The sequence below is a fragment of the Mixophyes fleayi genome, chromosome 6 (genome assembly GCF_038048845.1).
Source record: "Mixophyes fleayi isolate aMixFle1 chromosome 6, aMixFle1.hap1, whole genome shotgun sequence".
Taxonomy (NCBI): domain Eukaryota; kingdom Metazoa; phylum Chordata; class Amphibia; order Anura; family Limnodynastidae; genus Mixophyes; species Mixophyes fleayi.
Window position 1 is genome coordinate 95,113,346 of NC_134407.1, and position 13,099 is coordinate 95,126,444.

The window sequence follows — 13,099 nt, forward strand, 5'->3', positions numbered from 1 at the left end:
CCCTATGCTTAAGATTCCAACAGATACATTTTGATATTTTCCATAGAGTATGTTTTACTCCTACTAAATTACATAAGTTGGGACGTTGTAATAATTCCCATTGTCCCAAATGCAATGCTCCCTCAGGTACCTTTTGGCATAAGAATTGGAAGTGTGCTGTGGTACAAACCTTTTGGAGAGCAGTGTGGTGATGTATTTCATCAACACTAGAGGTTGCTTCTACTTTGTGTTCGCGAGTTTGTCTCTTTGGTCTCACATTAGAGAAATACTTGAATAGTGTTTAAATGTATATTCAAATTAAGCTCACTTGCTAAAGTGAACATACCAAGTAGATGGATGGCACCTGAACCTCCAGACATTTGGGATTGGATTGTTTTGGTAAATTATATTTGGAAACATGAAAGATTCATGTACGAAAGTAGAGAGGGGTGGGGTACAACTTAATGGTACTGATAACACCAATAGTGAGTACCACAACAAAAAAATTAACGAAAGTGACTTGCCCAACAGTTAATAAATATAGTCTGACCTTCATAATGACAAAAGAACTACCCAACAGTGTTCTGAGAAATCACAGATATCAGTAATGACAGCAGAGCGTTTAGACGTAATTTAAAATGGCGACCGCTATATTAGTATTTTTAAAACATCAATGCCGGCTCCCTAACCTTTGTCCTTATCCTAACCCTAACCCTAATCCTAACATTTACCCTGGATAACAAATGGCATTGCCGCTTTAAAAGTGCTGATATCTCGGTCGCCATTTTAAATGACGTCAAAACGCTGTGCCATCATTACTGCTGTTCGTGATTTGTCAGAAGACTGTCGGGTAGTTCTTTTGTCATTATGAAGGTCAGTCTGCATTTATTAACTGTCGGGCAAGTCACTTCCGTTATTTTTTTGTCATGGTAGTCACTGTCAATGTTATCAGCATCGTTAATGTGACTACCACCATGTAGAGAGGCTCTCTGCAAATATCATAAGATTTGGCATCCCTGGTATAGATCACAATTTGTTAACCATCCTCATGTAGACGATTAGGGTTGAGAAGGGTAAGATGAAAGACAGTTATAATAACCCCTTTTTATGTTTCCTTATGTCATTCTTATTGAGTATGCCAGCTCTGTGCGACAATATGGCACTATAGTGCTGATATGCAGCCTTTCTATGAGGTCACTGTGCTGAATACTATTCAATTTGAGATATTTTGAGTTTGCATATATGTATGTAATTTTATCTCTTAAAGCAAGTGACTTTTGTTTTCTTATAGCTTTTATGTACTATTCTCTAAACAAGTTCTCACGGCCAGAGTATGTCTAAATCAGATACGCTATGTTTAGTTAGTTAGATTCAAAATGTATGTATTGTATTGTTATGTGTTTCTAAAACCAATTAAAAATACTTTATCAAATCTGATCTTGAAGCTTGGAACCAGCATTTTATTTCATGGATAGGACGTATCAATTCAGTTAAAATGAACATCTTGCCTAGATTACTATATCTTTATCAAGCCTTGCCAATACGCATTCCCCCATACGTTTTCAAATTTTTACAGCACTACACATCGCAATTTATATGGGGCAAAAAACACCCAAGAGTCCGCCTTCTCGTCCCGCAGAGGTCGGCGCGGGGTGGTGGCTTAGGGGTACCCAATTTTAGGCAGTATTATTTAGCAGCGCAACTTGCCCAATGTGTGTTATGGAATTCTCCTAGTTCCTCCAGGGTCTGGGTCTCAATCGAAGCAGAAAGCTTGGGTATCTCTTCCGCATCCTCTCTCCTGTGGCTCCCTCGCACCAGTCGTCCACGATCCGTTTCTCATAACCCGATTGTAGCCCACTCGTTATCTATCTGGGATCGAGCAAATGTGAAATTTAACCTTGCTCCTACTCCCAGCCCGGTCATCCCACTTTTTGATAACCCCAAATTTCCACCAGGGTGTATAACTTCATCCTTTGAACACTGGAAACGAAAATACATACGCTATCTCAATGATATCACCAAAGACACTTCATTTCCTTCATTTGATGATTTAAAAACAAAACTTAATACCCCAAACACATATTTCTTCCAATACCTACAAGTAAGAAATTTTCATTCTACCAACAAATTAATTCTAGATCGTAGACCGTTGACCTTTTTCGAAGCGCTTTCGCTCCGGCGATCTTCTACCAAAGGTCTCATTTCCTTACTATACTGGGAACTTAAAGTCCCTGATTCGAACAACCGAGATTCTCATGAGAGGGGTTGGGAGAGAGACTTGGGGGAAACGCTAGACAATGAAGACTGGGAGGAAATTAGAACTAACACAGCCTCCAGTTCAATTTGTGTTAAATTAAAAGAAAATGCTTATAAACTTCTTTATCGCTGGTATTTGGTTCCAACCAAACTACAAAAAATCTTCCCAGATTCATCTAGCACATGTTGGAGAGGTTGTGGCGCAGAAGGGTCCTTCCTCCATATCTGGTGGCAGTGTCCCAGACTTGCCCCATTTTGGACGGAACTTCGGGACTTCGCCTCACAGCTACTGCAGATTGACATCCCGTTTTCTCCCGGGTTTTTCCTTATCCCTCTCGGGATTCCATCGGCCACTAAACATCAAATGAAAATGTTTCGCCACATAATATCCGCTGCCCTATGCCAGATTGCTACGGACTGGAAGCAGCCCAATGCTCCAACTTTACAGACGATTATCAGTAGGATTTGGTACGTTTATCAGATGGAATACATGACATGCATAATCCGTAATACCTCTAAGTCATTCACTAAGGTTTGGGCGCCGTGGACCTCATACTTCCAAATCCAAACCCCTTTTGTCATGTGATTCTACAGCATCACTCCATCTGGATCCTTTCTTCCCTTCCCTGTTCCATCCTTCCCATCTCTTCTCTTTCTTTTTCTTCTCCCATATTCCACCACACTCTTTCCTCCATCTTACTCTTAGGCGGCCCACCACGCCGCCACCCCCCCACCCCTTTTACTCTTCTCAGTCTTATTTCTCTTTCTAAAATAGTTGCTTTATTGAAAAAATTGGGTCAACATCCTTATTAATACTCTTTTCTAACAAGACGCTGTATGTTTTAATGCATATGTATTTTTCAGAATTTTTTTTAACACAGTGCTGTATAGAATGTTACTTTTGGTTGACCCTTGCAAAAATAAAATCTTAAAAAAAATAAAAAAAAAATACTTTATCAACATTTTTTTGGTCACTACATAATTCCATTTGTGCTATTTCATAGTTTTGATAGCTTTACTATTATTCAAATATGTGAAAAATAGTAAAAAATAAACCCTTCTATGAGTAGGTATGTCCAAACAGTTGACTGGTACTGTTTATTGCAACTTGTATTCTTTACTCATATACCTGCTGTAACTCTGAAAGTAACACAGAATAAGTAAGATATTCCTAGCCAGTAAAGTTATTGAAGCTGAAGTGCAGACTGCTGCTGCATGTATACAATATGGTTGTTCACTGAGTCAAGACATACATGCACTCATCTCATCATCTCATCCTACAACCTACCCCCTCAACCCCATTTCCTCCCAACATCTCTCTGCTACCTCTTCCCCACTGCATGCCCATCTCTAGCTAAACTCTTCAACCTTTCTCTCTCCATTGGCACATTGCATCCTTCTTAAACATCTTCATTACTAAGGACGAGTAGGCACCCTGAACATATACCCAAAATTGCCAATGACAAGTTCCACTGCAGGAGTTCTGTCACAGTTTGGTATTCTGGACTCTTGGGGGAGTGATAGTAACTGGTGTGAAGTAGGCACACTGGTAATGTCAGTTCTATACCCAGACAGCGAATAGACAACAGATGCAGGATAAGGTACAATTATCGATTTAATGATGCTTGAATGATCACAGAAAGTCTTGGTAATTAAGCACAAGGAACATAGGAACAGGGTGAGCAGTACCACCAGCAATGCAGTATGAGTGCATACAATATAGCAGTATAATCAGTGTATTCAAATATAGCGATAGCAGGAACAGTCCAGCAACAAAGTAGAGATGGTAATGCAGCAGGTATATGAGACCACAATGAGGCAGCACGATACAGGAGGTACAAGTAACAGTCCAGCAACAAAGTGGAGATGGTAATGCAGCAGGTATATGAGACCACAATGAGGCAGCACGATACAGGAGGTACAAGTAACAGTCCAGCAACAAAGTGGAGTGGGTAAGAGCAAGCAGCTCAGATGATACGACCTGTAATAACCACTAAGCCACCGAGACAAATGTGGAGTAGATGATCTTGAGTGGTGCACTCCATGGAGATGTAGTTTGAGCAGTATAGCCTTTGAACAGCACACAGCAGAGGTAAGTGCAGTCTGAGCAGTATAGCCTTTGAACAGCACACAGCAGAGGTAAGTGCAGTCTGAGCAGTATAGCCTTTGAACAGCAACACAGCAGAGGTACTGACAATCCAGGTGAGCAGTATAGCCTTTGAACAGCAACACAGCAGAGGCACTGACGATCCAGGTGAGAGCACACAGAATAGGTAGGAACCTAAACAGCCAGGTAACTTGATGAACAGGCCCAGAGGAATGGGAGGAGGTGCCTTTTCAAGTTTAGAGCCAGAACCTGAGACCAATAGGAATCTTGCCAGAAACAGACAGGTGCTCAGTCTGCACATGTGCAGATCAGACTAAGGGTTTGAGGGCTGCTAATGAGGCACAGGTGAGTGTCTTAGTCTTTGTTTATGGAAGCCGAATAAGCGCTGTGTGACAAGTTCAAATAAGTTTAAATAACACTTACTGTCCGGGGAGGCTGGGGGATTAGGTGGCAAATGATGACGCTATTGTGCCAGTGCACTAGACCCCTGCACTACAGAAAAATATGCAAAGTACACTGTCACTACCTCCTCTCAAATCTCTCTCACCTCAAACCTCCCTCACCTTCAATCACATTACATTTTCCTTATTTTCCCAATCCTACTGCCTTGGTGTAACTTGACACCACCCTCTGCTTTAATCCTCACATCTGTTTTCTTACCCAAGTTGCTACCAAAACTCTTATTTCATCATCTCCCAAATTGACTACTGCAATCACCTCCTATCTGGCATTCCCTTCACCCATGTATCCCCACTTCACTCAATCTTAAATGCCACAGCAAGACTGATCTTCCTCTCTTGCAGCTCCACATTTGCTACACCACTTTGCGTATCCCTACACTGGCTCCCCATGATCCCTACATTCCAAATTATATTACCCACTCTTACCCACAAAGCCCTCAATATCACCATCCCTTCATAAATCTCATCTCAAAAAAACTCTCCCTCTTGTCCTCTTAGATCTACCTCTGAACTGTGCCTCATCTCAGGCAACCACCTCTTACTGTCAACAAGACTTCAGTGCCACTATCCACTTATGGAATTTCCTACCATGCCCGATTTGACTCTCCCATAGCATTCACATCTTTAAATATTGTCTAAAATCCCATCTCTTTATTTATCACCTATACTACTCATACTAATGCACACTCAAAACTGTCACAATCTTCACCTCAGCCATACCCAATTCTCTTGTTTCAACCATGCCCTCTTGCAGTTACCATTAAAGCTCTCTCATGAGCAGGGCCTGTCCTACCCTTTGTGTTCTTGTCTGCAATTACTTTGTGTATTTTGTATGTCCCTCTTTATTGTATATTGTTTTTCCCCTCTGTCCATCGCTCTGTGCTGCCTTAAAATAATACATCAGACTCTGAAAAAGTAATCATTGATACACATTCATTTATATTCTTTTTTTTGTCAACTCAGTTATTCTTTACTACAGAAACAAATAAATTTACTAGATTCTTGTATTCATGTTATTGTGGTAAGGTCACAATTTTTCCTTTTTATACATAAGCTATGAGTAAACTGGCACAGTTAAACTATAGCTGAAAACATTGGTTTTACTAGTGTAGAAGAAAGATCGAGGCAAGCTAAGTGGTAATCTACTTTCTTCCTTGGTCTAACAATTTTGAAGCCAGTGGTTCTTAAGCACGGCCCTTGGTGGCTGCTCACAAACCCAGCTTTTTGGATACCCCTTAAAGAGCTAGTCACTAGATCAATGATTATAACTGAGACACCTGGGAGGAAGCCATGCAAGATTTCAAGACTGAACTGTACGCAGCCACCGGAGACTGAACGAGAACCACTGTTCTAGAAGTGTTTGTTCCACTCCAGTTTTCTAGAACTGCAAGCATTGCATGTGTTCTAGATCTTCTCATAGATTCACCTATTGAATAATTATTATTTCTACCTGTGTGTCAGGAAAGTTTAAATGATGCATAGTTGGTGGTACTTGAGGATCAGAGTTGGGAAACATTGTTGTAGACCATATAGCATGGCCTCCGGGTGCTGGATGCATTGTGGGGCACCAGCAGGAGTGGAGAGTGCAGTTGTGGTGAACACCCCCACCAGAATGTAACTCATCATGGAGACACACTCTAAAATCATTTTCTACTGCTTTCACTTTAAGTGTTGCAGTGCTGTTATGTAATGTCCGCAATGCTTTTATGGATGCCAGGAGCTGCGTGTGGATGGTGTAAAGTACTAGAGGGAAGAGATGAACAGGAGAGAGATGGTAATGGAGCAAATTGAGAGGGAAGAGAGATCCAAGGGGGAGTAAAAAATTGAATCGGGAAGGGGGAGGGGGGATTATGCTCCAGACACATGACTCCTTGGTACACACCTGTTATGGCATAGTCAGAAGGACTCCTACACTTTCAAATTCTAATGTAATAATAATAATATACTTGTATAAGGTCCATACATTGTTTTCCAATAAGTCTGCCATTGTTTTTACAGGTCTTAGTCAATGTAAATGACATCAATGACAATTGGCCAACATTTCCAAAGCCATATGAAGGCCCTTTTGAGATCACTGAGGGCCAACCAGGTCCAAGAGTATCAACTTTTAAAGCTGAAGATAAAGATGCAGGTCTCAATGGCCAAGTAGAGTACAGCATTGTTGGTGGTGATATCCTTGGTAAGTCTACAACAGATCTGAATGACTCACAGTACTTTCTTCATGAGTTAATGCAAGTATCTTAGTGATAATAATAGACAATGACCTATTAAAAGATTAAGATCTTATCGACTAAAACAATAGTACTCCTAATATTGAACTGTCCCAAATATGGGAATGCTATATTTGGAATGTTTTCTTAGATATGCCACCTTCAAACAATGATGTCTTTTACTTTTAATAGTATATATTTGTGTGTGTGTATATATATATATATATATATATATATATATATATATATATGTCACAAACACGTTCCCAGCTGCCGTGACTTTGGGGTGTTCGCTGTTTGAGGTCACACACGATTTCAGCCCGCAGTCTCTCTCTACCTATCACACAGGTTATAGACCTACGAAATTGCCCCAAGCACAGCACTCTCACATCCCCAGACACTTCAGGTTCTGCCACCACCTATTGGAAACGGGCAATAGGACCCCAATATACTGTTCCACACTGGCACGCACGTTTCTAGCTATCCACAAACTAGCAGTGGCGGATCCAGGGGGGGGCGATCGGGGCAATCGCCCCCACCCTACCAGAGCTTGCTGCCGGCGGCTGCACACTATGTGCAGGTCCGTTCGGCAGTGTCAGGTAGGGACAGTGTGCTGCCCGGCCGCTCCGATTGTGTTTTAAACACAATCAGAGCATCTGGGCAGCACACTGTCCCTACCTGTCACTGCTGAACGGACCTGCACATAGTATGCAGCCGCCGGCAGCCTCAGATGTCAAAAAGGGGGCGGGGCCTAAATCACCCCCCTAAATCGCTCCGGGTAGAAGAATTCTCTAGATCCGCCCCTGCAAACTAGCAATACCCACACCAGCACACATAGGGTTAACTCGTCACACCTCCAGACTGTTACACAAATGTAAATGCAAGCACACACAGCTTGTTAATCAAATGTATCAACAAATCACACACTGGCATTCCAAGGGTTAACCTGGTCGAGCAATCTCTCTTCTAATAGCCTAATGGATTTGTTAGAGTAGCAAGGACGCAACTTATTAAATTATAGATTTAATATACAAAAATACAGGGCATACAGATAAAAAAATAATGAATAACAATTAATGGACATAACAAGCAAAACAGTTTAAAATAAAAGAGATAAACGTACAGAGCATAACTTACTTACAATCTGTATGCCTGGGACAGGCAGAGAAGATGGACAGTCCTTCAATTAGATTTATCCCCAAGAAGCTGACAGTTTTTCCTTTCAACACACAGGTTTTTAAGCAAAATGAAATGGAATGGTCTTCACAGGGGCAGTGTTTAATGCTAATAGGGGGTAGGGATGTCCCCTGTGTGTCACTATACTTTGCTCACAAATATTCCCAAAGTCTTGACCTGTTGGTAATTCTTCATAGATATATCTCAGGGAAATAACACCCCCCTCAATAAACCGGTCATAACCTCCCGCACATTTAAATACCAAACATAATGAAATTATGACAATGTGAGATACCTTTTCCAAAGATATGTGATTTTAGCTGTTCCCAGATATTACCGGAGCCTGTCATTTACAACTCTGGAGTGATTTCTGCTCCTCAGTATGGAGTGACTCCAAGATTTCCCAAAATATGAACTAGGACAACATTTTCCTTTTGAAGGTCATATTTATATATACCTGTATAGGCTTTCACATGCTGCCTACCAGGATCTCCAGCTGTGATCGGCCCCACACCGTCTACTCAAGTGTCCCAAAACTCTTTGAAGCCAAGACAAGTGACATGGTTATCTCCTCACACTGGGATGTGCAAAGCCATCAAGTACATTTGCATCAGACTCAATGTCTCCAAACTTTACACTTTAACAGCTCAATCTATCCATGGATTCATATGAGATAACCTATTTACACTGTAGTTATGATTTATCCCTTATAAATAACTGCAAGCTCTCTATGTTCACAACAATATATATATATATATATATATATATATATATATATTATTGAGCAAGAATTTACCTGATAATTTGGCCACCGGGAGAATTTGTTCCTGCGTAGTTTGTTACATTAAGCAGTGGTGGGACTCCCACATGTCCTGGCTTGTCAGGAGTGTCTCCCTTTTTCCATCTAAAATCTTTAATTTCCAATACTTACATTCTTAGGGGGGTATTCAATTGTCCGTGGGTTCGAGTGCGGAAAAACTAATACCGTTAATACGGTAATCTCTCGCTGGATTTCAGCTTGCAGCTCCCTGAAATCCAGCGAGTAAATTACCGTATTAATGTTTTTTCCTGCTCAGGATTACTGTAATAACGGCAATCCTGCGTGGACAATCCCGCGGACAATTGAATATGCCCCTTATAGTTCTACACCAGATGAACCCAAATGTAACAGTTTATTTTAATTGGCACTTTTCTGAAGTATAAGTTGAATTGAATGACCTATACTTCAAGTCACATGGCTGTCCAAGTTTTTCACTTCATAAGTAAGGGAGTCCTAGCAAGCATTATGGCAGTACCCTATTCATAAATACAAAGGTTCAAGAAAATGATGCTTTCTGTGCATTTAAAAGAGTTACTAAAAATATTGAAAGTATATTTTCCTATACTGTGTGAATGTGTATTCCCCCATGTTTTTTAAGATAGCTCCTCCCAAGTTTAATTTATAAAGTGGTTATATATAGAATCTTAACCAGAGAAATTTGATATGACCAACCCATAAATACCTTTTAGCTTGCACAGAAAATGCAATGAAACATTCACAAGAGAAGAAAATGAAAGATATAACCTACAGATAAAAAAGGCCCATATTGCAGACACTTGGTAGAATATTTGGTATAGAAAACATCTACATCCATAAGACTCAATGTTAAATTCTAAACTGAAATCTTTTGTTGTTACATATACCCATCCATATACGCAACCATGTATTGGTCTATGTTCTTTTAAATTCTGGACCACAAACATTAAATATATTCCAAATCAGGAAGGAAGTGATGCTCTTGTGGAGCTGATAACTACACATTTGCTATAAATTACAAATAGCAAATGACACCTAACGCAGTCTAAAATAGAACACAAAACCGGGCTGGGCAACCTCCAGCATCCCAGCTGACTGAGCATCACACTAAGGGGCTCACTTTGAGCTAGAAGTAAATCCAGATAGAAGATGCAATTTTGCTCTTAGGAAAAAAAATATTATTCTTCAGGTGGATGGACGACAATTTAACATGTGCAGACAGTTTTAGAGTGGGGATGGGTGAGTCGTAGCTCTAATTTGTTGTGCTAAAATAAATTTGTCCAATATTTGTGTGCTATATCCAAAAACAGTGAATATTTTCCTATATGAAAATAAAAATTGCATTTGTATCCCTTGCCTTGCAACATGGTTTGTCCAGGTGCAAATTTGCACCCTTTAGCGGGATATGCTCCTACCTCTAAATAAGACCCTGGGGTAAATGTATGAACATGCGGGTTCTTCAACACCTGCGTGTTCAGCGTGTTCGGCGATTAAATTTCAAGCGGCGCTGCATTGTAAAGGGAAGTTTCCCTTTACAATGCAGCGCCGCTTGAAATTTAATCGCCGAACACGCTGAACACACATGTGTTGAAGAACCCGCATGTTCATACATTTACCCCCATGTGTGCAATTTCACAAGTGTTATGCCACTGCAGTAGCAGACCTAGATTTTTTTCTTAGAGGGAAGGATCTCTGCCTGCCTCTCAACCGGCAGGGACAAGAATTTAGCGTGTGGCTGCAGACAGCCCACACCTGCTAGTGGGGTGATTGCCCTGATTGCCTCCACCCATCCTGGATCCGCCACTGTGCCACTTAATATTGTACATTCCTGCCTTCTTCCTATCCTGCTATGATGTTTTGTTGCTGAAAGAAACTTACTTGTGTGAACATAGTCTGAAAGAAAGGACCACTACATTTTAAAACATCGTTTTAGTGTTTTTTTGAGGTCTTCTGATGTTTTTTTTTATTGAGAAATCTTACAGACTGAAATAAGGAACAATTGGGTTCTTCACAGTTACATATTACTTCTGCAAGAGGAAGTTGGATTTGCTAAAAAGATCTGAACATGCTATTATAATAAGTTTTGTCTAGATAAACATTTCAAGTCATGGTTTAAAGCGTGTTGAACAAACCATGCTCCTTGCAAGCTAGGTCACAATATTTCATTCTCTTAGGGCTTATAAGATCCATAGACACCAACGTTACTAGCAAAGAACATCCACAACAATTCATGTGTTCCAGAAATGCTTTTTTCAACATATAATATATTTATATTACCCACTAATTAAATTCCTCAACGCAAACGCAGGAATGATGTAATAGCTTGGCTTAGTTATAGCAATGAAGGACTTTGTTAGACTAAGCTTTCCTTATTAGCAGTCTAGGATGGGCTCCAGCTCTTATTCTTGGCTCTCAATTTAGGGAGTAAGATGTAAAATACATTTATAAACTAGTGACATTTTTCTTCCCTTTTCTTCAGCAGCTTTCTCATTCTTTCACTTACCAAAAGAACCTAACTTTTTTTTAATGTTATTTTGGTAATTCTTTTAAACTGATGCCAGGTTATCAACCTTTCAAGACTTACTCAAGAATCACCCATAGCTTGGACACTAGTCTCACTAATTCTTTAGTGTATGGATATCTCTCACATTGGCATGAAGACTAGGGGGTAAATGTATCAATATGCGGGTTCTTCAACACCCGTGTGTTCAGCCTCTTCCGCGATTAAATTTCAAGCGGCGCTGCATTGTAAAGGGTTAACTTCCCTTTACAATGCAGCGCCACTTGAAATTTAATCGCGGAAGAGGCTGAACACGCGGGTGTTGAAGAACCCGCATATTGATACATTTACCCCTAGATGTTCAACTGATCTTAATGGTTTGAGTAAGACAGCATTTATTGAGTAACTAGAATCCTGGGCATTTCAATATATACCACAATTATTATTATTATAGCAGATTTGTAAGGCGCCACAGTGCTCCACAGTGTCATGCAGTAGAGAAAATAGGACATACAAAGCAGATAAAATAAATGCAGACATGAAAACAAAGGGTATGGAGGGCTCTGCTCATTAGAGAGTGTACATTCTATGTGGAAGAGGGCGCAGCTAAAGCAAGAGGAGCACGTGTGCCTCAGATTTGCGATTGGTACAGTTGTGAGGGTGCATTAGTGTGAATTGTATCATCAGGGATAAGGTAAGCTATAAAAAAGAGATGGTTTTCAGAGAGCGTCTAAAGATTTGAAGGCTGTGGAAATGCTTGATTGATTGTGATAGTGATTTCCACAAGTAGGTAGCAGCACGGGAAAAGTCTTGTAGGTGGGAGTGAGAGGTGGTTATCAGAGACGAGACAAGGCGAAGGTCAGAGGTAGATCTAAGAGGGGGAGGGCGAGAGTATTTTGATTTGAGATTATAAAGAGGTTGTTGTTGTTGAGGGCTTTGTATGTAAAGGTAAGTAATTTGAATTGAATTCTGGAGGACACAGGGAGCCAGTGTATGGATTTGCAAAGTGGTGCAGCAGATGTAGAGCAGGGAGAAAGGGAGATTTGAGGGGAGGTGGTGACTCTGGAAGGAAGGAAGATAAGGTCTGTTTTGGACATATTGTAGATTAAAGGAGAGGGAGATTAGGGTTGTTGTTAGCGTAGAGGTGGTACTGAAGGCCAGGTAAGTGATTTTATTAACCAAGGGAAGAGGTGAATATACAATTATACACTTACAGTATATGTAGGCATTGACATATGCAGAGCCATATCTCATCATCATCATCATCATCATTTATTTATTTATATAGTGCAACTAATTCCACGGCGCTGTCCAGAGAACTTACTCACATCAGTCCCTGCCCAATTGGAGCTTACAGTCTAAGTTTCCTAACACACACACGCACACAGACTAGGGTCAATTTAATAGCAGTCAATTAACCTACTAGTAAATTTTTGGAGTGTAGGTGGAAACCTGAGTACTTGGAGGAAACAGAGGGAGAACATACAAACTGATGCCAAGGTATTTGAAATTACTGATACATTAATTCTCTCTTATACAAGGTCTTTGGGACCCCCTTCTGTATCTTCCTTTTTTTCTGCTGATTCTGCAGGCTCTATCAGCGTACACTGAACT

At 40.5% G+C, this 13,099-nt stretch overlaps 1 protein-coding gene across 1 annotated transcript in view; it reads left to right on the plus strand.

Annotated features, from left to right (window-relative positions):
* CDH23 (cadherin related 23) overlaps positions 1 to 13,099 on the plus strand; it is a 1,005,178-nt gene that overhangs the window by 863,016 nt on the left and 129,063 nt on the right. Inside the window, exon 40 of the mRNA XM_075217048.1 lies at positions 6,802 to 6,982. Coding sequence (XP_075073149.1) covers positions 6,802 to 6,982 — 181 coding nt within the window. The remainder of the gene's footprint in view (positions 1 to 6,801; positions 6,983 to 13,099) is intronic.